Source organism: Grammomys surdaster, unplaced genomic scaffold, assembly GCF_004785775.1.
Source record: "Grammomys surdaster isolate TR1022 unplaced genomic scaffold, NIH_TR_1.0 126133, whole genome shotgun sequence".
NCBI classification, from domain to species: domain Eukaryota; kingdom Metazoa; phylum Chordata; class Mammalia; order Rodentia; family Muridae; genus Grammomys; species Grammomys surdaster.
The window spans coordinates 1950982-1976575 of NW_021620941.1; the positions used below are offsets into that span (position 1 = coordinate 1950982).

A 25594-nucleotide genomic window follows, 5' to 3' on the forward strand; every position below is an offset into this window, starting at 1 on the left:
GAGAGAGAGAGAGAGAGAGAGAGAGAGAGAGAGAGAGAGAGAGAGAGGAGGGAGAAGCCCAGGAAGCCCAAGATCCAGCTAGCTTGGTGTATGCAATGGTAAATAGCAGGAGACCTTGTCTCAAACGAGGTAGAAGGCAAACCCGGACAGTCGAGGTTATCATCTTCTGACCTCTATGTGCACATGTGGCATACACTCTGCTCTCACCCATGTGTGCCCACAAATCACTTCAGTGGGATGCTGCACAGCTTCCCACCTCCTCACCCCTCCTTCCTCTCTCCCTCCAACCTTCCCCCAGCTTTAAGTTGCATGCATACATACATCCATGCATGCCTGCTAGGACTTACATAGCCCCGGCAACTTTGAATTCACTACGTAGCAGACGATGAACTTGAAGCCCTGCTTCCCCTGCCTCCTCCCTCTGAACGCTCAGATTATAGAAATGAGCCACCATGCCCGCTTTATGTGGTGTTAGAGATTGAAGCCAGGGCTTCCTGTGTGCTAGGCAAGGACTCTGTCACCTGAGCCACACCGCCACCTTCTGCTCTACCTCCAGGAACCATATTCTTCTGGTGCATCATGTCTTTCTCTCAACAGCAGTCACACTATTGAACAGCTGTTGGATATCTCTGACATGCTAAACAAGTGACTCACTTCAGTGTAATTTCTGTTTGCCAGTCCTTCGGGGGCAGAAATGCTTCCTCGGCAGAAGGTTGGCCTCAGGAAGGACAGGCCCCAGCTCACAGGAAGGGAAGAAGAGGACTTAGGGGTGGACCCAGCAGTCACTTTCATCAAGACTCAAGGCTGGACATGGTGGCACCTGCCTGGAACCCTAGCTCTCTGGAGGTGGAGGCAGAAAGATCAGGCTTTCAAAGCTATCCTTAGCTAAGTAGAGTTTGCAGCCAGACTGGAGCTATAGAAGACCTGTCTCATAAACCAAACAAACCAAACAAACCAAAACAAAAGACTCAAATACAAGTATCTTCACACTTCAGAATTTGTAGTGTGTGTCTGTTCCCCCACCACAGGCTAGAATTTTCCTATGCTTTTGAACATCTATAGAGTCTTTCATTGTTGGACCACCTAATCTATTTCACTTTCTAATGGCCATTACCCTGTTCCCAGATTTCTGCCATTACAAATTATACCACAGCCAAGCATGGTGACATAAGCCTGTTGTTCCTGGTAACGGGGAGGCTGAGGTTGGAGGAGTACTTACACCCCAGAGTTCAAGACTAGCCTGGGAAGTGACCATAAAAATCTTATCTCAGAGAGAAAGAGAGAGAGAGAGAGAGAGAGAGAGAGAGAGAGAGAGAGAGCGCTGGGGAGATGGCTCAGAGGTTGATGTTAAGAACACTGGAAGCTCTTAGAGAAGACTAGGGTTCAGTTCCCAGCACTCACATGGCCACTAACAACTGTAACTCCAGTTTTAGGTGATCGGACGCCCTCTTCTGGCCTCTTTGGGCACTGTATGTACGTGGTGCACATACAGACATGCAGACAAAACATCTACATGCACAACCTAAATAGAAACCCAATAAGAGACACAGTTCCATCTTCCTATGCACACGCTGTCCTGACCTTTACTAACATTTATTATTCATTAGGGTTAAGAGAGATCTTACTCACCGGGCGGTGGTGGCGCACGCCTTTAATCCCTGCACTTGAGAGGCAGAAGCAGGAAAATCTCTGAGTTTGAGGTCAGCCTGGTCTACACAGGGAGTTCCAGACAGCCAGGGCTACACAAAGAAACCCTGTCTCTAGAAAAAAAAGGAAGGCTATTACTGTGTTGACTAAGAGCTCTTTATGAACAAGAGTGGACAATTTTTGCATATTTTAAAACTGGCTTTATTAGTATATATTAATTATATATAATAATTATTTCAGTTTTGCATTCTCTTATTGGCTGTTTGCATGTCTTCTATGAAATATTCATTCATGTTTGTTGATTGTTTTGACCTGTGTTTTCTTTTGCCTTTCAGTTATTGACTGTAGGGACTTTTTATTTATTATGGATCCTAACCTTCTAAACATACTGAAAGTATCTCTGTCCTAGCTGGCCATCATTCTTAAACTCTGTCATCTTTTCTATTTGCTCACCAACTTGTGGACCCTTGAAGGTCATGCTTCTCATCGATATTGAGCTGGCTTACATGAATACCAACCATGAAGACTTCATAGGCTTTGCCAAGTGAGTGTTCCCAGGGGTGACCCTTTGTGTGTGTGCATGCACATAGGCATGTATATATATATATGTACATGTGTGTGTGTAGATCCCAGTTCTGCCCGCTTAGCCCTCTAAGTTCTGGGGCTAGAGAGATGGCTCAGAGGTTAAGAGCACTGACTGCTCTTCCAGAGGTACTGAGCTCAATTCCCAGCAACCACATGGTGGCTCACAACATGGTGGATCTGTAATGGGATCCAGTGCCTTCATCTGGTATGTCTGAAAACAGCAAGTGTGCTCATATACAATAAATAAATAAAATTTTTAAAAAAGCCAAACTTCTAAGTCCTGTGCCCCATGAGCTGTGAGCAGTGGAGCTGGGCCTCTTGAGAAAAGTTTTGAGACTCCTCCCCTCTCTCCCATTAGTGCTCAGCAGAGAAGCAACCAGATGAACAAGAAGAAGACTTCAGGGAACCAGGTGAGTGGGCCCCAGTGCCCCAGCCCAAGGAATGGAGGATGCCGAATGGAACTTGGAGCTCTGAGAACCCCCTCTCCCAATGGGAAGGGTCCTCCGGGGGCCAGAGAGCCTGCCCTCTGCCAGCCACAAGCTTCCCACTCTGCCTCAGTAATCCTCTTTCCTCTCTCCCCGATGCTTCTCCTGGTTGCTATGGTTACTTCTCCTGGTTGCTATGGTTACCTCTTTGCAGGATGAGATTCTGGTGAGTACCAGGACTGGGATGTGGGGGGTCTTGGCTTGTGCAGTGCCGGGGAGGTGGAGTCTCGCTGGTGATGGGGATCTGCGTGGGGCAGATCTGCGTGGGGCAGAGGATACCCTTTGTCTGAGCACTTTGCACATACCAGCACATGAATTCCACGCCTGCTCAGAGGACAGAGAAAGGCCCGGCCATGCACACAGTCCCATAACTCATCTATAAGTGTGCACAAGCCAAGCACCTGCTGCAGGCAGAGCTACCCTACATGGGGATGGATGGGACCAGGGCTAGGTAGGTGCCTTTAAAAGTCTGTTGGAGGAATGTTTGGTGACTTTTTGGAGTGGATATGAAACAGGAATGTTCTTAAGAAGCAGACAGTGGGGGCTGGAGAGATGGCTCAGTGGTTAAGAGCACTGACTGTTCTTCCAGAGGTCCTGAGTTCAAATCCCAGCAACCACATGGTGGCTCACAACCATCTGTAATGAGATCTGATGCCCTCTTCTGGTGTGTCTGAAGACAGCTACAGTGTATTCATATATAGTAAATAAATAAATCTTAAAAAAAAAAAAAGAAGCAGACAGTGACCTTCAAAGGAGAGTTAAGACTTCATGAGCAATCAGGAGCCTGGTCCCTCCTCTCCTAGCTCCCTGCTCCATGCTTCAAATGGCTGTGGAAACAGCACTTAGCAACAGCCCTTGCTCTATCCAGTTATACACACAAGACCTAGAGTCTTCAGTATTTCCCAAGTAGTTTCCAGAGGCCGTGACTGGTTTAATATCTGCTTCCTATCCAGCCTTGGGCCTTGGTCACCTCCCACCCCCAGGTTCTGGGTCCCAGCACATGGTAGGTTCTCAGAGAAGGAAGACCAAAAGAAATTGTATGTCAGGAAGGTTCAGAGCCTGCCCCTGCACTTTCCCTGCCCCTGCCCCTTGGAGACCTGATACCTATAGATAGGGCCCCAATAGGGCATCTGAGAGTCCTGGTGGGATAAGAGTATCTAGTCCAGGTACTCCAGACGGTGAGCTAGGTGAGCAGGTGGAGAAAGCAGAGGGTTGGAGGTGGCTAAGAGGAGGAGACGGCTGTAAGTCAGCCGGGCTGTAAGTGTACCATCCTGGCCAGATCCTGGAACAGCAATGGACTCCGTTCCAAAAGCAGACACTGAGGAGATCCCACCAGCAGGCTGGGAGAGAGTTGGCAGGGTGTCTGGTTCCAGCCGCCCTGTTAATTTGTTAATTGACCAAAGTAGTGGTCCTTCTGCTGGGTGCTGATAGATTGTGCGATTTGAATTCCCAGTGAGGTTCTCAGAAGCCTGAGGGAGTCAGGCAAGGCTAGAAGCAAGTTGTGCACCTAGGCCCTCAGAGAAGCATCCAGTGAGGTCAGGGCCAGGGAGGGAGCAAGGTGCAGCCCTTCGTCCGTCAGAATCAGCGGCGGGGGCGGGGTGGGCAGTAACCAAGGCTGGTAGGATGCTTTGAGATAGACCTCTGGAAATGGACTCTTGCTTGTTATTCTGGACTTTTGGTAGGAAGTTCAGGCCTGGAAAATGGGTGACTTTGCTTCTTCCTTCTGCCCCAAAGGCTCTTAGAACTGTCACAGGTCAGTGTTCATTTATTTATGTCACCACAAGCATTCCTCCATCACTTACTGACTAGCCGGCACTCTGCAAAGTGATGAGGGGCACAGGGAGATGCGTGCATTAGCAGGAAAGAGCAGGAAAGGTGGTGTATGTGGGCAATACTGTTCTTTCTGAGGAGGGAGGGAGGCAGAAAGAGAGAGAGAACGAGAGAGAATTACAATTGCAGTCTCAGTTACAGAAGCAAACATAAGAGACTGGTCAGAGATCATTACTGTGCTTCTGATTGGCACGGGGGGCAGGGAGGGCCGCTCGCCACCGTGTAAGTCTATATGGATCCAGGCAAAAGGGGAAGAGGAGCAACTGCAGCAAGTACAGGTTCTAAGGTTAGAAACATGTGTCACAGGACACCCTCAAATGATGCTTGGAGTTGCCCTACCCAAACATCTGCCAAACTCCGCTTGCATACTGTTAGCGATGGGGAACTCACCCTCTATTAAGTGACCAATCCCTGGCTCACACATCTCTGGCAGTTAGAAGGCTCTCTATCTCGGGCTGACCTTTGCTTTCCCGTCTTCCACTCTCTTCACTTGTGGCTCAAATCAGGGTAGGTCTGGCCCCCACCCTCTCTGACCAGTCAGGCCTCAGAGAATTGGAGAAGAGGCGTTTGAAGGCCTGCTCACTCATCTTCTCCTCCATGGGGAAGCCTGGCCCATGCCCACCAGCCTCCTCCCCTCCCCGCTCCAGGTCATTCGAAAGGGGTGGCTGACCATCAACAACATTGGCATCATGAAGGGAGGCTCCAAGGAGTACTGGTTTGTGCTGACTGCTGAGAATCTGTCCTGGTACAAGGACGATGAGGTGAGTCAAGGATTCCTGACTGTCAAAGGTCGAGTGGACTAGGCCACACCCCAGGGGTCTGAAAAGACTTGTACGAGGGTGCAGAGGAGGGTGTATAATCAGAGAGGTACCCTCTCATCCAGGCTGGAAGGAGAAGATGGCAGGCCTGGAAGCACCCTGGAGTGGGTAGGCAGGGCTGCTGGGTGCTGCTCCCTGACGCAGCAGCCCAGTGGCCTTCCTGTTTTCTCACTCCGAGGCGTGCCTCCTTCTCTGTGGCCCCTACAGGACCATGACACACACATGTCCAGCTGCCAGACACTCAGTTAACCCCTGCACCCCAGTACCCTCAGCCCCTGCCAACCAAGGCAAGCTGTTCAGGAGACTCCCAAGCCAAGGGACCAGTAGTGATGATGGCCTGAAGAGCCAGCCCCCAGAGTAGCCCCCTGCCTGCTAGGGCATCTAGAAGCCCCCACCAGTCTCCTCCAGTTACTGGTCTCCTTTAAGAACGAGTCTGTTTGGCTCTCACATCTGGATTCCAGAGGTGACCAGCGAGAAAGGGGGGGGGCAGACAAGGGGTGTTGTGGTAATGAACTCCAGCTGGCCAAGGAGTGGGGGGAAGGGAGCCTCTTCTTCCTGAGGGGACTACCATAAGACAGGGTGCTCTCAATGGGGCAGTAGCATTTTAGAGTGGGGGAGGAAAGTCTGTGATTTGGACCATCATGGCCCCTCCGTGATCACTGTCTCCAACAAGTCTGCCTTGGGAAGGGGCTCCACCTCCCCACCTTGGGCGGGGTCCTCTGTCGTCACTGGGGGGGGGGGGCGCCAAGCCATCTGGACCTCATTACCCCAACCCTGGCCTCTCCTCAAGCCCAGGGGCCCCTGGAAGGGCTGGAGTGTGAGGTGGTGTGGGACTGGGAGGTGACTTCCTATACCCTGTCATCTTGGCAGCCCCCCTAGACAGCCCCCATGGGTCTCGTGTTCCCATATCTAAGATCCTTATACAGAGTTGGGGGGATAATGGCCCCATAGCTGGCCACCTGGGTGAGCCAAACTGAAAGGGAGATATATATATACATATACATATATATATATATTTTTTTTTTCCAGGTAAGTCTTTTTTTTTTTCTTAGTTTGTGTTTAGTTGTATGTGGATGGAAACTAGCTGAGTACTGGATATAGAGAGGTGGAACCTCATTGTGTGGCTTTGTGTGTGGCTTATGGATGTTTCGTGTGTGTGTGTGTGTGTGTGTGCATGTGTGTGTGTGTTGTGAATGTATTGGGGTATAAATACCTAGGCATGAGTTTATGTGCTCGCATGTGATTTCACTGTACTGTGTGTCAGTGTAGGGTGGGGGTGGTCTGGAGGAGGGAGAATGTGAACAAGGGATATTTGAGAATATGTGTGTGTGTGTGTGGGGGGAATGTGAGGGTGGGGGAAGGGAGCATCCCATTGTGAGGTTGTGTGTCTGAGTGTGAATGCATGCACTTGAGTGTGAATTTGTGTGTGCTTGTGCGTGCGTGAGTGTGCCTGGGCATGGTTGTACACTTTAAAGCTGGGGTGCACAAATGTATGCCTCTGAGCTCTGCTGGTGAGCATTGAAGTGTATGGCCAGGATGGGAGTTCAGTTTTGCACCAGGATACCTGGAGTTTGGGCTTGGGCAGGGGTCTGGTCCCCTCAGCCCAGCCATTTGCCCTCTAGTCTTTGGGTTAAGGAAACCCCTTGACAAACAGGCAGTCACCCACATCACCGACTCCGACGACCTCCTCCACCCCACCCTCTTCCTCATCTTCCTCCGATGCCCTCCCCCATCACCACAAGCTCCTATATGTCCCGTAGCACGATGGCAGTCCCAAAGCTCTGCACCTCCTCCCAGTCCACCCCGTTCCCCACAGCTCCCTGCCCCAGGTCCAGGCTCTGGTTCTAGAAGACAGCGGGGTTGGTGAGGCTCTCCAGCGACGGTGCCGAGGGTCTAACCCAGCCCAGCCTAACCAATGTGCAGACTACTGTACAATTTGGGAGTCCTGAACAGGTAGTCTAAACACTGGGTAGACGGAGTGGAGGTATCCTCTGGTCCATCCAGGCAGCAGCGTCTGTCCATCCGATGGGAGCTTTGGTCCCATCCCCTGGAGATACGATGTACCCAGCCCCAGCTCCCATGTCCCCCAGCTCCAGCCAGCCAGCCGTGGTCCCTCTCCGCTCCCGACTCCCCTTCTGCCTGCTTTGACGTGGCAGGGGTGAGCGGGAGCTGGGCTGAGAAGGAGGGGCCTGGGGAGGGGGCCGGCAGGAAGGGAGGGCTGGGGGAGGAGGCCACTCCTACCTAGTGTCCAACCCTGAGCACAAGGCGGCTGTGGCGGGCCTCCCTAGATGGGTTCCAGATGTTCCCTGGCCGTGTGTGCAACTTCCTCCTCTCCTCCCCCAGCCGCCCTCTGGGGCTCCCGGCCACCCGCCTGGCATAAAGAGGGCTTTATGTAGCTGCACAGGCCAGGCGGGTGTTGGGGGCAGAAGGGTGGAGATGACGCCAGGGTGGGAAAGCAAGGTCCTCCTAAGCCCAACCCCCACCTGAGATCCAAGGCTTATGGACCCCCACACAGACCATCGCTCCTGCTTAGGTCTTACAGTATTGGGTGGGACCAATATGATACAGGCAGCAGAAACTTCTCCTTCTTGGTGCCCATCTGGGCTGTTCCCTCCCAGGCTACAGACACAGACATATCTGTCTATAGATTTACACAGCTTCATCCACAAAACAACACCGACATGTCTAGCTTGCTGCACAAACCATCTGCAAACATATGGCCCTGAAGTCTTATTATGTGACAGTGACTAGCACAATCATATTGTGGTATAGTCCTGTGCACACGTGCACCTATGTACACACAATAGTGACAGACTCGCTTGGCCTTGCAATTCTTGGCCACACAGCCACACACATGTGTTTACACACATACAATTTGCAGGCTTGTGCTGTGTGTCTGATTGGTAACACATGAGTGGCTGGAAGGGGGAGACAGAGAGTGGGCTGAGCCAGCCCTTTGAAGCCTCCAAGGCTAGTGTACCCCCGCCCCCCCATCTCTGTAGTCAGGAAATGAAGTCAGAGGCAGCCAGGCTGGAGGCAAGAGAGTCTCCTGTGAGCCATCCCTGCCTGAGGTCCAGCCTGGCTAGTCTCCAGGACTTCCTTAAGGTGGGATGAGGGAGACCCCATCAGCCCCGCTCCCTTTACCAGTCCCTTATACTGTGACATACATACAGGGCTGCTTGGGGTTGGGTTGAAAGCCATGGGGTTCTGGAGGCTGGTGATATCCAGATGGGGCTAGGGCTCCATGGCAGGGTTACTGTATAGCACACCACATGTGCGGTGGGAAGGGCTACAGCCCAGGATGACTTTGGGTGCTCGCCGGCATGGATCACTCTGAGCGACAGAGGCTTGGCAGTGCCAGACTGACCCCTCTCTCCTACCCTTCTCAACAGGAGAAAGAAAAGAAGTATATGCTGTCTGTGGACAATCTGAAGCTGCGTGATGTGGAGAAGGGCTTCATGTCAAGCAAGCATATTTTTGCCCTCTTCAACACAGAGCAGAGGTGCCTACTTGCCCCTTGCTGAACTGATGAGACCCCAGACTCTGAAAGCCCAAACTATTGCCTGCTGTGTAGAAAATGGGTATACAAATCCAGGAACCTGTCATCAACAGCTACAAAGTTTCTCCTGAGTACTAGGGCCATGTCTAAACATCCTCCTTCCCTCTCCCTCCTCCCCTTCCTCCTCCCCTCCCTCTTCCTATTCCTCCTTCTTTCTCACAGTCACTTACCTAGTGTCTGCCCAGCATAAAATACTCTTCCAGGTGCTAGAAACAAAAAGCAGAAAGACTGCCTCTTCAGGGAGGACTTCAGGACTAGAGCTCACTTCCAACCCAGGCTGGTTCTTTTTTCCTCCTTCCTTTTTTTCTTTTCTTCTTTTCCAAGACAAGGTTTCTCTGTGTACCCCTGGCTGTCCTGGAACTCACTTGGGGCCAGGCTGGCCTCAAACTCAGAGAGATCCACCTGCCTCTGCCTCCCAAGTGCTGGGTTTAAAGGCATGCGCCACCACTGCCTGGCTCCAGGCTGTCTCTTATGTGTGTGTGAGCTCTTTCGTACTGAGATAAGAATCACAAACAGCTACCATCTGCTGAAAGGTCCTGAGACCCACACCAGGGCTGGACTGCCTGTCTCCTTTCTTCTTTCCCTTTGAGACAGGGTCTCATTTATGTAGCCCAGACTGGCCTCTCCTTGGCCTCTCAAATAGTGTGTGTGCCCGTGCCTGGCTTCTGTCCCGTTTTACACTCTGAGCTACTTGTTTCCCAGAAGCATCCCAGTGGCCCCAGCATACAGGAACCATTACCGACCTACCTCCTGAATGGGAACAGTGAGGCTTGAGTAATGGATACTAGGCAGGAGGACCCTAAAGCTCACAGCTCCTTATCCCCCGAGCAGGGTGGGGCTCTCCCTCATCTCTCCTCCCGCATACCCAATCCTGCAGGAATGTCTACAAGGATTACCGGCAGCTGGAACTGGCCTGTGAGACACAGGAGGAGGTGGACAGTTGGAAGGCTTCCTTCCTGAGGGCTGGCGTGTACCCTGAGCGTGTTGGGGTGAGTGGTGGTGGAGTGAGGGGAGAGGAAGACCACTGCTTATCCCTGGGGGTTCCAGGGAACCAGGCTCAGAGAGATTCTGAGCCCTTATTTGAAGAGCAAGCATTCCTTGTTACCTAGATGACTTTGGAACAAAGCCCTCTGGTTTCTTACGTTCCGCACTGCCAGAGGATGTCTCCTGTACTTCCACACACTGGTAGCTTCAGGGTTGCCTCTCCTATCTCCCCTGTCACGGTGGCAGTGTGTACATGTACCAGGGTTAGAGTGCACTGTGCTAAACTCACACAATCTCTCCTCTCCCTCTCCCTCCCCTTCCCCCTCCCTCTCCTGTCTACTTTACATGTGCTCCTTGGTGGTGGCGGTGACTGTGGCCATGCTGATACGGCTTCTGTGGCTCTGACATGGACCTTCAGGACAAGGAGAAAGTAAGTGCACAGGCTCTTCTAGTCTGGCACCTCCAATGGCCAAGCGAGGGAGCTTGGAGGTGTTCTTTTCTAATGTATGGATTGAGAAATTGTGACAAATTCTAGCCACTAGGGTTAGAGTCACACAGCTGCATGTGGGGAGGCAGGGTTCTGCAAGGCACAGAGGCGAACCTGGAGCCCCGAGTTGCCCTCGGCGCCTCTGTGTGGCTGACACCCTTTAGAGGGCTGAGGTCTTAGTGACCCCTGGAGCCTGATTGCACGAGCCCTGCCACACCTCTGCCTTGTGTTTCCACTGGCAGGCCAGTGAGACGGAGGAGAACGGCTCTGATGGCTTCATGCACTCGATGGACCCTCAGTTGGAGCGCCAGGTGGAGACCATTCGGAACCTGGTAGACTCGTACATGGCCATTGTCAACAAGACCGTGCGGGACCTCATGCCCAAGACCATCATGCACCTTATGATCAACAATGTGCGTACACAGTTGTGGGGCGTGCAGCCTGCTCGTGCAAGTCCAAGCGGCCAGCTGGCTGGTTTCTTTTTATTGCATTATTTATGTGTGCACAGGGCAGGGGAGCACATGCCTTTGTGTTTGTTGTGTGCTGGTCCTGGACAACTTGAGCAAGTTTGTTTTCTCCTTTTACTGTGTAGGTCTGAAGGACTGAACTCAGATCCGTAGGCTTACCTGCAAGCACCTTTACCCACTGAGTCATCCCACACTCTCCAAACCCTTAACTTTTTATTTTTTTCCAAACTCTAGCTGGCCTTGAACTCAGAGAGATCCACTTGCCTCTGCCTCCTGAGTGCTGGTTCCAAAACCCTTAATTTTGATAGTATTCATTTTAAGCCCAAGATATCTGAAATATTATTGTCTTGAGATATGGAGATACTGTTTGTTGTGGAGCCTAGGCTGGCCTTAAACTTGTGGCTGATCGCTCCCTGGCTTTACCTCTTGAGTGCTGAGATAACAGGTACGGCCTATTTACTACACCTGACTGCTATCTAGAAACTAGTAATTAACAGGATATGTTGCCTACTATTTTCCCATTAAGTTTTGCAAACCCACTCCAGATGTTACATATCCAGTGGTAATACTTCATCTTAATTTGAATTTCAGGAAACTTACAGTTGAAAAATAAGACACCTAGGTTGACCCAAACATGCATGTTCTTCAGGAGGGGCTAGGAATCATGGCTTTTTGAGAATCTCAGATGCTGCCTTGAGACACACCTCACGGCACCATCACAGACTGGGGCTGTGAAAAAGCAGGCCCCGGGAGAGCAGAACTGGGTTGAAATGCTGCTGGCTTTTCCACAAATTCCCTATGTGATTCTGTGTCTATGTTGTCTGAGTCTGTTTCCCAATGTGTAAAATATGGCCGGCGATAATAGAGTTGAGGACAGAATGCTTATGAGGTGTGAAGCAACATAAAGCCTGGCACATGCCGTGTGGTTAGTAGATTTTGGAAAAGGAGTCAGTGAGATTGGAGTTAAGCTGCAAAGACGCCAGCAGGTCACAAGATTGTCTCAGACTGGCTGGGTTAGGAATGCCTGGGGATTTGAAGTGGGTATTAAACTTCCACTACACACATGGACAGCTTTAACTCGATACAAGAATACATTATAGTTATATATTTGTTATTTTCTTCCTTAAGGACTCAGGGCACGTTAAACTATCTTCTTCCTTATTTTGGTCCCGAAGAAGGCTCATACACTTAGTAGGCAGTTGTCCTAGTGACAGGCCAGGTTCTGAGTCTCCTCCCGGATCTGACAACTAGGGCAGGTGACTTTCCTATCCCGCTGTGTATTCTCATCTGAGAAAAGGACATTAAGATGGGATTTGAAGAGACCTGCCGATTTAGGCACCAAGCAGAAATAGGCATCTGAAATACCAAACCCCAGTTCTGGCAGGTCTGACGAGTAACAAGGTGGCACGGTCATCAGGTTCTAGCCTTCCTTCCCTCTCTGTCTGTGTACAGACCAAGGAGTTTATCTTCTCTGAGCTGCTGGCCAACCTGTACTCTTGCGGGGACCAGAACACACTGATGGAAGAATCGGCCGAGCAGGCTCAGCGGCGCGACGAGATGCTGCGTATGTACCACGCACTGAAGGAGGCGCTCAGCATTATCGGCGACATCAACACGACCACCGTCAGCACGCCCATGCCCCCGCCCGTGGACGACTCCTGGCTGCAGGTGCAGAGCGTACCGGCCGGACGCAGGTACCAGGGCCGGCCCCCACGGCCCCAAAGCCCCCGAGCCCGGGGCCCGCGGGAGGAGGGCCGGGACCGGGCAGTGGCGCGCCCAGGTCTCGGGGGCTCCCACCTGGAGCGAGGGGTGGAGCTTAGAAGAGGGCGGGGCTTGTCGCGGGGCGGGGCTTGCCGTGAGCGCCGGCTGCAGGGTGGGTGGCGCCGCTGGGGACCCGGCTTAGCCTCCCACGCTGTCCAAGGCCGCTGTGGGCGGGGCTTGCTGCATGGGCGGGGACAGCCTGGGCCGAGGGCGGGGTCTCTGTTGGGGGCGGAGCCGCTCATCTCTCCTCCGCTCTTCTTCCGCTCTTGTCGCCCGTAGATCGCCCACGTCCAGCCCCACGCCGCAGCGCCGAGCCCCCGCCGTGCCCCCAGCCCGGCCCGGGTCGCGGGGCCCTGCTCCTGGGCCTCCGCCTGCTGGATCCGCCCTGGGGGGGGCGCCCCCCGTGCCCTCCAGGCCGGGGGCTTCCCCTGACCCCTTTGGCCCCCCTCCCCAGGTGCCCTCGCGCCCCAACCGCGCCCCGCCTGGGGTCCCCAGGTGAGTAGGGGCTTAAAGCGACGTGAAAAGCCGCTAGGCAGGCGTGATCCGGAGGGAGGTGGAGTTGTAGTCTAGATCTTTGGCCTAGCAGAAGCGACCCTCTCCATCCTAGGCGTTGGGATCGCATTGCAAGGCCAAGGGAACTGCGGCCACGGGCAGGCGATCCTGCCCCCAGAGGGCGCTGAGTCCCGGAGGTGGTCGTTTCTGGGGAGGGGGCTCTGGGGCTCAAACCACTTGCCCCCTTCTTTTCAGCACTTGCATGGCGCTTCTCTCTTTTTTTCATTTTCTCTCCATGCCTCCCACACTTTGCATTTCTTAAACCCTTGCCTTCCATCCTCCTCCGTTCCATCCTTCACTCACCCGGCCCAGCTACTGGTGAGCCTACCTCTCAGGTCTAAGGCTCTGACTCCAGATCCTCTCTTTGAACCTTGTGGATTTCTTCAGTTACATCCAGAACTACCTTGATGCCCCACTTCCCAGCCCTGACTCTTTTGAGCTGTCCCAGAGTGCTGGTCAGCCTCTGGCCCACAGTATCAGGCCAGGCTATGATTGTGTGACCAGCAAGGTGTGATGAAGCGTATGTGGGCGTGCACACGAGTGTGAATGTGAAAGTGGCACCCAGGCGTGGACTTGGGTAGAAAGCAGCTGGGGAAGGGATCTGGGAATGGTGGACAGTCTGGTGGTCTGAAACCAGATGATGGGTGTTGGGTAGGGACAGAGATCAAAGGCTACCCTGCTGCTAGAGATCTCCAGAAAAAGGGAATATACTTCATCCCTTGGCTTTGCCTTCTTTATCCATGACTGGCTTTCCAGGAAGTTCACTCTAATAACCAACTCAGTGTGTCCTGTTTCTACTGACTGTGGCTGGTCTCTGAGAAAGAACACATGATCTGACTGACCAATAGCATCTCTTTGGGAATCTAGGTGGCTAAAGGACAGAGCTAGGAGCCTAGCCCCCATGCACCAAATGAGGCAGGGATGGGCCTACTCTGTGGGGCTCTGCTGTCTGGAACAGTAGAGACAGGCAGCATGTCATGGGACTGGGAGTCCAGAAATGCCGCTTCACTTCCCTTAGGCAAGTCATTTTCCCTCCCAGGGCTTTAGTTTCTTTCTAAATAAGTATGGCCTGACATTTTCCCAGGGGAGTGTCAGAGTGACAGGGACAGTGGGCTGCTTTATTAATAGTAAATGTTAGGGTGGGGTAGGTTGGAGACTCAATCATGTAGAGAGCCATGGAAGGTTCTTGGGTGGAGAAATGGCAGCTGTATCCTAGAGCACAAGTCCTATCCCTTACGGAGCCTATGGTAACCCTGTCAGCACACCAGGCCTGAGTGTGCAGGGAGCTGGTGCAAAGGCCTTCTGTGTGCAGGCAAGCTTCTGTGTTGTGACAGCTCATGTGTGTGCTTCCGTGTGCTGAGTGGCTGCATGTCCCGGACCCGTGCTGCACGACGCACTGGCCAGCAATGGTGCTGGGCACTGGGAGGCGGGAGGGGAGAAGTATGCGTGTTTGTGGGCATGTGTGTTAGCGTGTGCATGCAGGGCCTTAAGGCCTCACAGCATGTGTGTGCACGCCCAGGCGTGTGCGTATGTATGTCCCCTAACCCCCAGTCTGGCCCACCTGTGTGTTTGTGAACTGCCCTGTTGATTTCGTGCTGTCTTTCAGAATCACTATCAGTGACCCCTGAGGAGTGTCAGCCACGGTAGGTTATGCTCTCAGCCTGCTGCATGAAGTGTGTCTGCCCCCTCCCTCCCCGCTGCACCAGCTCCATGCTGAGGACACCTGGGAGATCTGAGCCAGGCCCCTCCTTCTCCTGCAGCTCTAGACCCCCTCTTCCTGTCTTCTTCCAGCTGGCTCTCTCACCTCCCTTCCCAGTGAGCCTCGGGACTCAGCGCCACTACTCCAGGCCTTCTTGCTTAAACTGAGGGCTCTTGGGACAGGTTCCATACCAAAGATGGTAGATGTGGGTGCTCTGTGGAGCTGTCCGTGACACCAGACCACTGTTGACAGTGTAGAGACTAAGAACTTGGAGAGGGTGACTTTGGCTGGCCTTGGAGGGACCAGAAGCTTTAGGGCGTCATCTTCATACCTACTCTGAACTATGCTGCCAAGATAGAGCTTTCTACTTTCAACTTAGGAGCACAGGCAACTAAATCCACCACAGGGCAAGCATAACCATGTTGGCAGAGCCAGGGCTGACTGATGACTTTAGATCACTTAAGAGCCATTCTGCCAGCCCCTGAGGGCTCCCAGGCAAGGTGAGGAGGACAGGTAGCCCCTTTCCATTCATCCTTGACATTGCACACCTGTAGTTAACAGCCACCTCCTCAGCCCCAGATACAGAGCCAGCCCATCAGCTCCTGTATTTGACCTGTTTTCAGAGTGACCTGTGCCTTTTAGCCAAAAGCACTTTGGTGTCTACTGACTGGGCGAGTCAACTTGAGTTCTGCCTGGCTGGCCACAGATCTCTCAGTTACCATCCCAACTCTTCCCCAGCCATTGACGCTCACCCTTCTGCTTTTCCCCAGCAGGAAGGGCCCAGCCTCACCTACGCGACCTGCAGCCCCCCGACCAGCGGAGGCTCCCCTCTTAGACTTATAAGTCTGTGGCCACAGGCTTCGGCTGCCTGCCTCCCAGCCTTCCCAGGGTCCCCTCAGAGGACTCCTGGGCTTTCTGACCACCTGAGGGGCCTCCAGCGCTCCCTCCAGAGCCGTCCCCTTTAGCTTCCATCTCCTGGTTCAAGCACTTCTGGCCTCATGGCTGTTACATGGGACTCCCTGAGGCTTGGGGTAGCCCTGAGCCAGTGAGATGGGAGAGAGTGAGCAGAAAAGAGGGAGGCCCTGTGGTGCATTGCCTGGGTGGTGTGTGAGAGGCCGTGTGTGTGGCAAGAGAGGGCCACCCAGCCTCTACCCAGACTACCTGCTAGTTATGGCCCAGCACCCCCATCTTCCCTTTTTCATTCATCAACTGTCCATCTCTTTCGGGAAGCTTGCCCACATCCACACCTGCCTCATCATCCCCTCTGCCTCTGCTGGAGGCGGCTGCTCTTGCCTTACCAGCTCTCCTTCCTTTTCTCTCTTTGGTTCTCTCTTGGCTTTCTCTCCAACTGCCAGCCGATCGGGTCAGGCAAGTCCGTCCCGTCCTGAGAGCCCCAGGCCCCCCTTCGACCTCTAACCAGATCCCTCCTACTCCTCGGAGACCTCCCTTACCAAGCCTGCCTGGACAGCTGTTCTGTGACTTGACAGTGGCTCCCCCAGCCCCAAAACGTCCTATTCATCATCTGTGACTTAGTCTGTTGTAGTGCTGAGCTGACACATCCAGATGTGATGTTGGTGAAAACTTGTGCCCTCTGTGGTATTGCTCCTGCGACATTCTATAAATGTCTATAAATATACCTATATATACATACATATACATACATATACATATATATGGCTGACACGGCTTCGCCTGTAGTGTCAGAATCAACCGCCATGCTGTCCTTGTGGAGTCTTGTGGTCCGACTACAAGGGAACGCTGTCATCCTGACATCCCCCCTTCCAATGTGCCACCTCAGTGAGCCTCCCTGTCCTCCTGGCCTGTGGACAGCCAGCCCCTTGGCCGTCCCCACCCTGAAGCAAGGGGATGGCCACCAGTCTTTCTGTCTCTCGGCTGAGAATAAAACCCATTTCTGGATAGTGGGGAACTGCGTGTAGCTCTGGTTTGTAATCTCTGGGGCTGAGGGGAGGGAAGGTGTAACTTGGGCACTGAGTGGAGGGTGAGGAAAAGCCCTTGCTAGGGTGCTGTTAAGGTGAGTCCTATGAATCCCGCTTCCACCACTAGGAAGCAGTATCATGAGCTCAGCCAGGATGCTGTGAGTGGCCTAAAGAACAGAACAGGCCCCATGTATGGTCAGGCTAGGGGAGAAGGGGACAGAATGTAAAAGGCCTGGCCTGGAAGTCAGCACCCTTAGTTGCTGCACCCTGAGTTCACCTATGTATAAGTCAGGCTTGACTCTGTTACTCAGTAAGGAAGCCCTGTGGGTGGAACCCTTGGCACTCCCCCGGGATCCTTAGGCTTCAATAAGCAGTGTACAGGTGATGGGTGTCAATCAGCCCTGCTAGGCACTTCAGACCTTGGGCTCCACACCGTCTAGAAGCCTGCTCTCTCCAGGCAGGACACATTCCCTGCTCAGTGCCAACCTGAGGCTAACCCCAGAACCAATGATGAACACCCTGGGTCCAGCAGTATGGCTAAATCCATTTATTTCCCAAGTAAAAAGCAAAATAAAGACGAGCTGCATCAGCAGGCGCCGTCACCTCATCTCCGCCTCCCTCCCGTCCTCTGACCTAACACTACCAATAAATAAGTTTCCCAGCCCCAAATGATTATTAGAAGCTCTTCCCCACTTGCCAGCTCCAACCTCCACTATAATACAGGGGTGTCCCTACCCCGGAATATACAAAATGGTACACAGGTACAATATGTACACCGGGGGAGGGGAAGCCCATCCCACCCCAGCAGCCTCTGTCCTGCTTGGCATAGGTACCCCAATTGTCATAAGGCCTGAGAGGATGGTACCCACTTTCCCTGTCCCAAAGTGCCTCAAAAAGATGGAAGCCCTCCTAAGTGGGATGCCTTCCTGAGGCAGTTAGGTCCAACTGCCTGGGGACCCATGAGAATGCTGCCCAGCCGCACTGCCCTAAAGTGCCTCTAAGAAGATGGGAGTTGGTCTGGGGACATGCTGTGCCCTGGGTTCCATCCCCAGCATCACAACACAAAGGAAAAAGGCAGGTAGTGCTGGGGGTAAATCACTTGGTAGAGTGCCTGCTTAGCATTGCCAACCACCAGGCACAGCGGTGAGGCAGGGGATCAGCTCAATATGTAGTGATTTCAAGGTTAGCCTGGGCTACATGAGACACTATGTAAAGAAAATGAAGATAAAATGGGGGTGGGGAGGAAAAGGGGGGTGGAAAGGACTGACCCGGTGAAAACTTAGGAGCCCTGCTGAAGGCTAGGCTGATCTATCAGCTCGTGCTGCACCTGGGCATGAGAATGCTGCCAAACTGTTCTGCCCCAGAGTCCTGAGTAAGCACTGAGTCCCTCCTCAGTGAGAAAGCCCTCAGGCCACCCAGCGCTCAACCACTGAGTCTCTGCTGTGCTTTCTCTAACAGGAGTTTACAAAGTAGAACTGCCCTGGCTAAGAGGCAGATCTGTACCAGTTTGTATCCCCCATTGAGATAGGAGTCCAATCTTTTGGTTTTTCAGATAGGGTCTCATGTAGCCCAGTGTGGCCTCAAACTCACTAGGTAGATGAGGATCTCCCACCTCCACTTCCCAAGGGCTCAAGTTACAGGTATCAGCCTTTTCCGAGGTGCTGGGGACCCAAGGCTGTGTGCACGGCAGGTAAGCACTCTACCAACTGAGCTACTTCCCCAGCCCCTGGAGGGGGTGGAGTCTGACCTTATTATTATTGTAAGGATAGGGGTGGCTGAGGAAGGGAGGAAGTTGGGGCAGAACTCTTGGCTGCCCTTGGTGAGGCTTTGGCCGCCAGTCTTTACACAACCATGATTTTCACCTCGTCGTTCTCATCAGCACGGTAGAAAAAGGGGATGCAAGGGTTGCTACCCAGGCCTGGGCGCTCCTGGGGGTTCTGGATCTCACGCAGCAGCTGCATGATCTGCTGTGCAGTGGGATTCTCATGGGGAGCAGGCAGCCCTGCCTCTCCTTGTGCAGGCTCTGTGTCGTCAGCCAGGCTCACCTCCCTGAGGTCTTTAGAGAAAGGAGGAGGGGTCATGGCTCTGCATGCCATGGGAGCATCTTCCCATCTGTGCTCTCCCATGACAGCAGCTCTACTCACCATCCTGCTGGTCAGCAGCGCCCAATTCCTGGGAGCCCGTGGGCACTGGGGTGGGCACATCAACAGGGTTCTGAGAGACTGCCAGGAACCTGCCCTGCCATTCATTGCGCTCGTTCACAAGCCTCAGCACCAGCTCCTGAAGCTCCAGCAGCTTTACCTGGAGAAAACAAGCTCAACCTCAACAGCCCAGCCCAGACTCGCCAGGCCTGGACGACAGAAATTCGAGGCTTACCTTCATCTCCTCCTTGTCCTGAGCCAGCCGGCTGATGTATTCTTCCTTCTCCAAATGCCGAGCCTTCAGCACTGCCCTCTGGTTTTGGTAGAGGGCAATGTACTCTCCTGTGGGGGTGGCAGGCAGGTGGACACGGCTCACACACTGTGGCTCCCCCAGTCTGCCCCGTGCACAACCCCCACTGCCTTAGGGTGAGCTCCGCCTCACCAATGGTGTCTGTCTCTCCAGAAAGCTGGATACAGCAATGTTCAAGCTCCTCTACCCTCTCCTTGAGCTCCACTTTCTCCTGCATGACCTCCAGGAAGCGGCTCTGGAGCCAAGACAGAGGTTTCAGGGAATCAGGAGCCCTGGCTGGCCCCACCCTCCCAGCCCCACAGACAAACTCACCTGCAGCTTTTCCATGGCTACATGTAGGGCCTGGTTGCTCTCCTCCGACACAGAGTCAACCACATTCCTGGGGACCACTGCCTCCTCAAGCTTGCTTTGGCCTGGGGCTGCCAGGTGAGCCAAGCTCCGGCTCCGTGCCTTCTGCTCTCTCAGCTGCACACGCAGGCGGGCCTGCTCTTCCCCAGCTCGAGCTAGAGCTGCATTAAAGAATGCCACCTGCACACAAGAGGGAGGTGTGCCTCTCAGGGAGATGGTCAGGACAAAGGGGGCAGGAAGAGAGGGGGAGCACCTGTTCCCAGATGGGAGACTGACCACTGGCTCCTAGGTGCAAAGTGGTAATCAAAAGACATCAGAGGGCAGAAAACCAAGGACAACAGAGGAAACAAACAGAAGGGGCAAGACAGAGCCCAGCTTACCATGGCCTCTCTACTGTCTAGGTCTTCTGGGATGGTCAGACTGGGCTGAGGAACCTCCTCATCTTGCTCCTCCTGGTCCACATCTCCTGGGGGCAGACAGTGGGTCGCCTCCTCTAACAATCCCAGCCGGTAGACAGAGTGGACTAGGAGAGGAGAGCTCAGAGCCCCACCTCTGTGTCCCCACTGTATACCCTGGGGCCAGCCAGTGACTAGAAAATGCCCAATCAAAGCTTCTCCAAATATATCAACTCTAGTCTTCTCCTCCTGGGCAGGCAGTCTTACCTTCCCTAGGGAGGACCAAGAGGCTCAGCTGAGCTTGAAGCTGTTGGTTCTCCTGGCTGGTAGCTTTTAGGCGCTCCTAAGGGGCCAGGACAGAGTGAGAAGGCACAGAGGTGGCCAGGTCCTCCCTCTGGGCCCAGCCTTAACAGCTGCCTCACCTGGGCCTCCTGCAGCTCCTGGCGGGCCATCTCGGCTGCCATCTTGCCCTGTACCTCCTCATGCTGCAACTGGTCCATGAGCTGTGTTTGCAGCAGAAGCTGCTTGTGCAGGGCCTCCTTCTCAGAGGTCAGCTGCTCGTAGGCCGCCAAGTGCTGTTGGTAGGCAGCAACGTACTGCTGCAGGTGCGACAGGCACTGGTCTCTCTGCTCCTGCAGGCCCTGTGCTTCTTGGCTCTTCAGCTCCACCTGCAGGAAGGCAGGCTAGAGCTGAGGGCAGGCAGTGCTTTTGTACCCAGTCTCCTCACGCGGACACCTTTCTCACCACTTTAGGTCCCAGGAGTGGAAAAGCAGATGGGACCAACCCATCCTGTTCTGTACAAACTACTAGTGCCTGATATTTTACGCACACTTTCTCATGTAAACGTTAACACCTCTATGAGGAAACTCATCCTTTAAGTTCTGGATGGGTCTGAAGCTAGGAAGCATCTGAACACATGGATGTGAATCCAGCCTGATGTGAACCCAGGGCCTTGTATAACCTACAACTCTAAAACGGCAGCTTCTGGCCTTGCCACCGATGAAGAGCAGACTGGGGCTACCTGTTCCAGGCTGCAGCTAATCTGTGACAGGCCTTGTACCCACCCCTCCCCAAGTCTGGTGGCTGACACCTGTGGTAGGCCTTACCGTCTCCTTCAGCTCTCCCAGCCGCTCCTGCAGCTCTCCTAGCTTCCTGGCCAGCTCTTTCTTGACATGCTGCTCTGATTGCAGCGCACTGGTAATCTCCATGTTCTCATTGGTCTGAATGGAAAGCAGCAGTCAATAAGACCTAATGTGGCTGGGGTCACCAGAATTGCATGTGTGCTCCCTCCCACAGAGCAGGGAAGGCCGCTGGATCATTCCCACACACCCTAGGGCTCTGGATCATGGGGTGCCTTTGCCACTACCACCTCACGTGAGGTAGACAGCACCCCATTCCTTGTGGGTGCTGACCAAAAGGGGCGAGTGTGTTCCCTGTGAGCAAGGAGGGCCTGCGGGCTCCGCACCAGCCTGACAAAGCCGTTCTGCAGCTCGGCCAGCTGCTCCTTTAGCTCGCGGTTCTGCGACAGCGCTCTGCTGATGGTGGTGCGGTCACTCTGCATGCTCTCCAGGATCTGCTTGCGCTCCTCGGCCTGCTCGCTCCAGTGCTGGGCCTCCCGCTCCAGCTCCAGCAGCCGGCCCTCCTGCTCCCGGTTCAGGTGGCTCAGGCTCTCATTGTCCTGCACCTGGGCCCGCAGCCGGCCCGTTAGACTCTCCAGTTCCTTCTGTAGCTGCTCAAGCTCTCCCTGCAGCCGCTCCTCAGCCTCCGAGGGCCCAGCTGGTGGCTCTGGGGCAGGTGGCTCCTCTGAGAAAGGAAGCAGGCACAGTGAGGGGATCCTCTCTTGCCTCCACTGTGAGTTGGGCTCCCTGCCCCAAGCTCTGGCTTCTTTTCTGTCAGGGTCTCAGATGAGGTAAGTGTTTCAAGCTACTCTAGTACACTTCTCTGATGCTCAGTCACCTGCAGAGGTGTAGCAGTAGGCATGCCACCCTGTTTTGCACAGAAAGGCACATATTCAGAGATGACAAGGCTTGTCACCTGGTCGGTCCTGGCAGAGACCCTTTGCCCGTTGTAATGCCCTTACACCCCCCTACCCCCCAGGGCAATGGAAGTCACCTTCATGGTCCTTTGACCCACTCCCACTCTCAGGTCACCCTTGCCCTACTCACCCATCTGACTCCTGAGTTCGGCCAAGCTGGTCTCCAGCTCTTGTACCTGACTTTCTGTGTGCTCCTTCTGTTCCTTCAGTGTGTGCACCTGCCCAAGGCACAGGGGGCGCTGGAGATCCCAGGCACCAGCCATCCCCAGTCCCGCCTCTGCAAAACCAAAGCCCCTAACCCCTCAGCTGCACCATACTGACATTCAAGAAGAGCAAAGACACCAGAGGTGAGGTCTCACCTGCTCTGCCATTTGCTGTACCCTCTGCTGCCACATGGCACTCTCTCCTTTCAGGTTCTCCGCATACTGGTCTCTCTCTGCCTGGAGCTGCTTCAGTGACTCCATCAGCTGCATCAGTCAATGTGCAAGTTACGAAGGGTTGCTACTGGTCCTTACCTGCCCTTGGCCATCTGGGGTCGTGCCCTTCCTCTCACTCTACAGATCCTCACCTGGTTGACATGGGTCTCCAGCTGAGCCCGCTCCTCCATGGCTTGTTGTAACTGCTCATTACCACCAGAGGCCTCAGATTGGCTAGAGAACTGTATGAGGGAAATGAGGGGTTATGTCTGGGAGCCTGTGCTGTTCTGCTGCAGTGCTCCCCACAAGAGTGTGAGCTAGGATGACATCCCGGTGTCATTGCCGTATGAGAACGTGTCAGGAGGAGCTAAGCAGACTCCTGCATGGGCATTTAAATTAAACAGAATGATGGCATTTCAGCAGGCATGGGGGCTCATGCCTGCAACCTCAGCACTTGGACGGCTAAGGTAGGAGAATTACCATGAGATCAAGGCTCACCTGGTGAGTTACAGGTCACACTGGGCTACTGATAAGACTCTGCCTCAACAGCAACATAAATAAATAAAAATAAAGATTCAACAGCCATCCAACCACTACTGAGGTAACAGATACAAGGTGTGGCCAGGGTTCCATTGTTGAACAATTAGTAAATAATATTACCACAAGACAGGAGGAGGTTCCAAACTGTCCAAACTGTCCAGCCCTTGGCTGCAGTTCACCCCCGAGGAGCCACAGACTGTGTGCCTGGGCCTCTCACCTGTTGCAGCAGCAGCTCTGACATTTCTAACTTCTTCTGCAGCTCCTCCACCCCCAACTGTGCAGCTGCTTTCTCTGCCCCCAGGACTCGAAGTTTCTCTTCCAATTCTGAGTTCTGCTGCCTCAGGTCCTCATTACTTTTGCTGTGGTCAGAGGCAGAGCAGAAAGGAAGGAACCAAGAACAGAAAGGAACTCATTTCAGAGTGCAGCATGAGCCTGGCCACACAGCCACAGGACAAAGCACTGAGTCACAAGTAACAGGCCTCAGAGAGACTGAGTGACCTGGGCCACGCCATGACTCAGGAGCATAGCTGGGACCAGAGCACAGCTCTACACAAACCCAAACCTGTCTCCACTGAGTCTCCACTCTGCACAATGAGGCTGTGGAGAGCCCAGCCTCCTTGCCATTCTGACCTGTTCTTGTACAGCTCCAGCTTGAGGGCGTCTCGCTCTTTGGTTAGGTCCTTGTTGTACTGCAGAGAGAGAAAGCAAGTCTGGACTAGGCAGGCTGAAGCAGCAGCTGGCACACCAACGGCCCCGGTGATGTTCCACGTGACGTTTCCTCTCCCTTGTCACACTTGGCCTTCTCCCATGCCATGTCTACATCTCCAAGTCTCATTTGTGATTCTGTGGGTTTGTCTTGTTTTTAAGGTAGGATCGCACTATGTTATCTAAGATGGCTTCAAACTCCTGGGCTAAGATGGTTCAGCCTCCCCAATAGCTGGGACCAAAGGTGTGCACCACTGGTCACAGCCTTCAGGGTTGCTTTGTTTTATTTATTTTATATGTATTGGTGTTTTGTCTACATATATGTCTGTGCTCCACAAACATGAGTTACGGACAGGTGTGAAGCACCACGTGAGTACTGGGAATCAAACCTGAGTCTTCTGAAAGAGCAGTCAGTGCTTTTAATTACCAGGCCTTTGTTTTTAATTAATACTATGTTTTGCAAGGCTGGGATCAAACTCAAGCCTTGTACAGGCGGGTCAACTGCTCTACTACTGATCAATAACACTCTAGCATTTTTAAAATTTTTCTTCCCAAACACAGTCTGAGGGATCCAGGAGAGCCTAGAATTTATAAGCTGACCTTGAACCCTCCTGCCTCGGTCTCCCCAGTGCTGAGATCACAGGCATGTGTCACCTTGCCCAGTGACACATGGTTTTATGAGACACAGTCTCATGAAGATGGGGCTGGCCTTTAACTCCAGATCTTCTTGCCTTTTTCTTCCAAGTGCTGGGATTGCAGGTATGTGCCACTCCATCTGGACCACTCCTTTGTTGTACTGTCATTATTACTACGACAATGACTCTTACTATTTTTTTTTTTTTTTTTTTTACTTTTTGAGACAGGGTCTCTCTACATACACTAGGCTGTTCTTAATTTGCAGAGATTGGCCTACCTTTGTCTCCAGAGTGCTGATATTAAAGGTGTGGGCCACCACCACTAGTAATGCCGTTCCTTTGTTTCTAATAAGAACTCATGAACAGGATGATGGCAGTGGTGGCACACACATTTAGTCCCAGTGCTTCAGTGGCAGAGGCAGGTGGATCTCTATGAGGTCAAGGCCAGCCTGGTCTATAGTGCTAGCTCAGGATAGTCAAGGCTTCACAATAAACAAACAAACAAAAAACAACAACCACAAAAACCAAACCAAAACCACATGCAGGGTATGGTGGTGCACATCTTTAACCCCAGCGTTCAGAAGGCAAAGATCAGTGGATCTATGAGTTCCAAGCTACACGGAAACCCTGTCTTAACAGCAACAAACAGAAAACAGACAAGAAACAAAAACAAAACAATCTATGAGTTCCAAGCTACACGGAAACCCTGTCTTAACAGCAACAAACAGAAAACAGACAAGAAACAAAAACAAAACAAACAAACAAAAAACCCTCAGTAAAGGGGCAGATGGTTATTCTTCCACAAGACCCCAGTTTGAATGCCTCTAGGTATTGCATTCAGTGCTCGCTTGTACAGTCCCCAGTTACCCAGCATTGACACAGTGGCTCCAGTTTCAGGGGATCCAGGTGCCTTCTGCCCTCTGCAGGCACCAGGCATACATTTGGTGCATATATATAAATGCGAGACACACACACACACCGAGTAAATAAACCTAAGTAAACCTTAAAGTTATACATTTAAAAACTCCATAGGGATGAGTCAGGCAGAGACAGAGAATAAGACCTGAATGTGCTGATAAGACTGTACTCTTGCCGGGCGGTGGTGGGGCACGTCTTTAATCCCAGTACTTGGGAGGCAGAGGCAGGCGGATTTCTGAGTTCGAGGCCAGCCTGGTCTACAGAGTGAGTTCCAGGACAGCCAGGGCTATACAGAGAAACCCTGTCTCAAAAAACCAAAAAAAAAAAAAAAAAAAAAAAA

General features: G+C 53.0%; 2 protein-coding genes across 14 annotated transcripts in view; one reads left to right on the forward strand and one right to left on the reverse strand.

Annotated features, from left to right (window-relative positions):
- Dnm1 (dynamin 1) overlaps positions 1–16801 on the forward strand; it is a 43807-nt gene extending 27006 nt beyond the window's left edge. For 2 of the 8 annotated variants that reach the window (XM_028757174.1, XM_028757178.1), the window contains exons 12-22: positions 2121–2191; positions 2591–2642; positions 2872–2883; positions 5195–5308; positions 8758–8867; positions 9802–9913; positions 10327–10338; positions 10638–10808; positions 12315–12556; positions 12903–13118; positions 14782–16801. In XM_028757174.1, coding sequence (XP_028613007.1) covers positions 2121–2191; positions 2591–2642; positions 2872–2883; positions 5195–5308; positions 8758–8867; positions 9802–9913; positions 10327–10338; positions 10638–10808; positions 12315–12556; positions 12903–13118; positions 14782–14803 — 1134 coding nt within the window. In that variant the 3' untranslated portion in view covers positions 14804–16801. The remainder of the gene's footprint in view (positions 1–2120; positions 2192–2590; positions 2643–2871; positions 2884–5194; positions 5309–8757; positions 8868–9801; positions 9914–10326; positions 10339–10637; positions 10809–12314; positions 12557–12902; positions 13119–14781) is intronic. The other 6 variants (XM_028757172.1, XM_028757177.1, XM_028757175.1 and 3 more) reach the window with 5 other exon arrangements.
- Positions 16802–17335: 534 nt separating this feature from the next.
- Golga2 (golgin A2) overlaps positions 17336–25594 on the reverse strand; it is a 20524-nt gene continuing 12265 nt past the window's right edge. For 4 of the 6 annotated variants that reach the window (XM_028756911.1, XM_028756908.1, XM_028756909.1 and 1 more), the window contains 15 exons: positions 23627–23685; positions 23214–23355; positions 22609–22698; positions 22400–22507; positions 22171–22258; positions 21471–21808; positions 21112–21225; positions 20428–20673; positions 20273–20348; positions 19991–20076; positions 19575–19790; positions 19395–19497; positions 19188–19294; positions 18956–19112; positions 17336–18867 (listed from right to left, as the gene is read on the reverse strand). In XM_028756911.1, coding sequence (XP_028612744.1) covers positions 18653–18867; positions 18956–19112; positions 19188–19294; positions 19395–19497; positions 19575–19790; positions 19991–20076; positions 20273–20348; positions 20428–20673; positions 21112–21225; positions 21471–21808; positions 22171–22258; positions 22400–22507; positions 22609–22698; positions 23214–23355; positions 23627–23685 — 2145 coding nt within the window. In that variant the 3' untranslated portion in view covers positions 17336–18652. The remainder of the gene's footprint in view (positions 18868–18955; positions 19113–19187; positions 19295–19394; positions 19498–19574; positions 19791–19990; positions 20077–20272; positions 20349–20427; positions 20674–21111; positions 21226–21470; positions 21809–22170; positions 22259–22399; positions 22508–22608; positions 22699–23213; positions 23356–23626; positions 23686–25594) is intronic. The other 2 variants (XM_028756910.1, XM_028756907.1) reach the window with 1 other exon arrangement.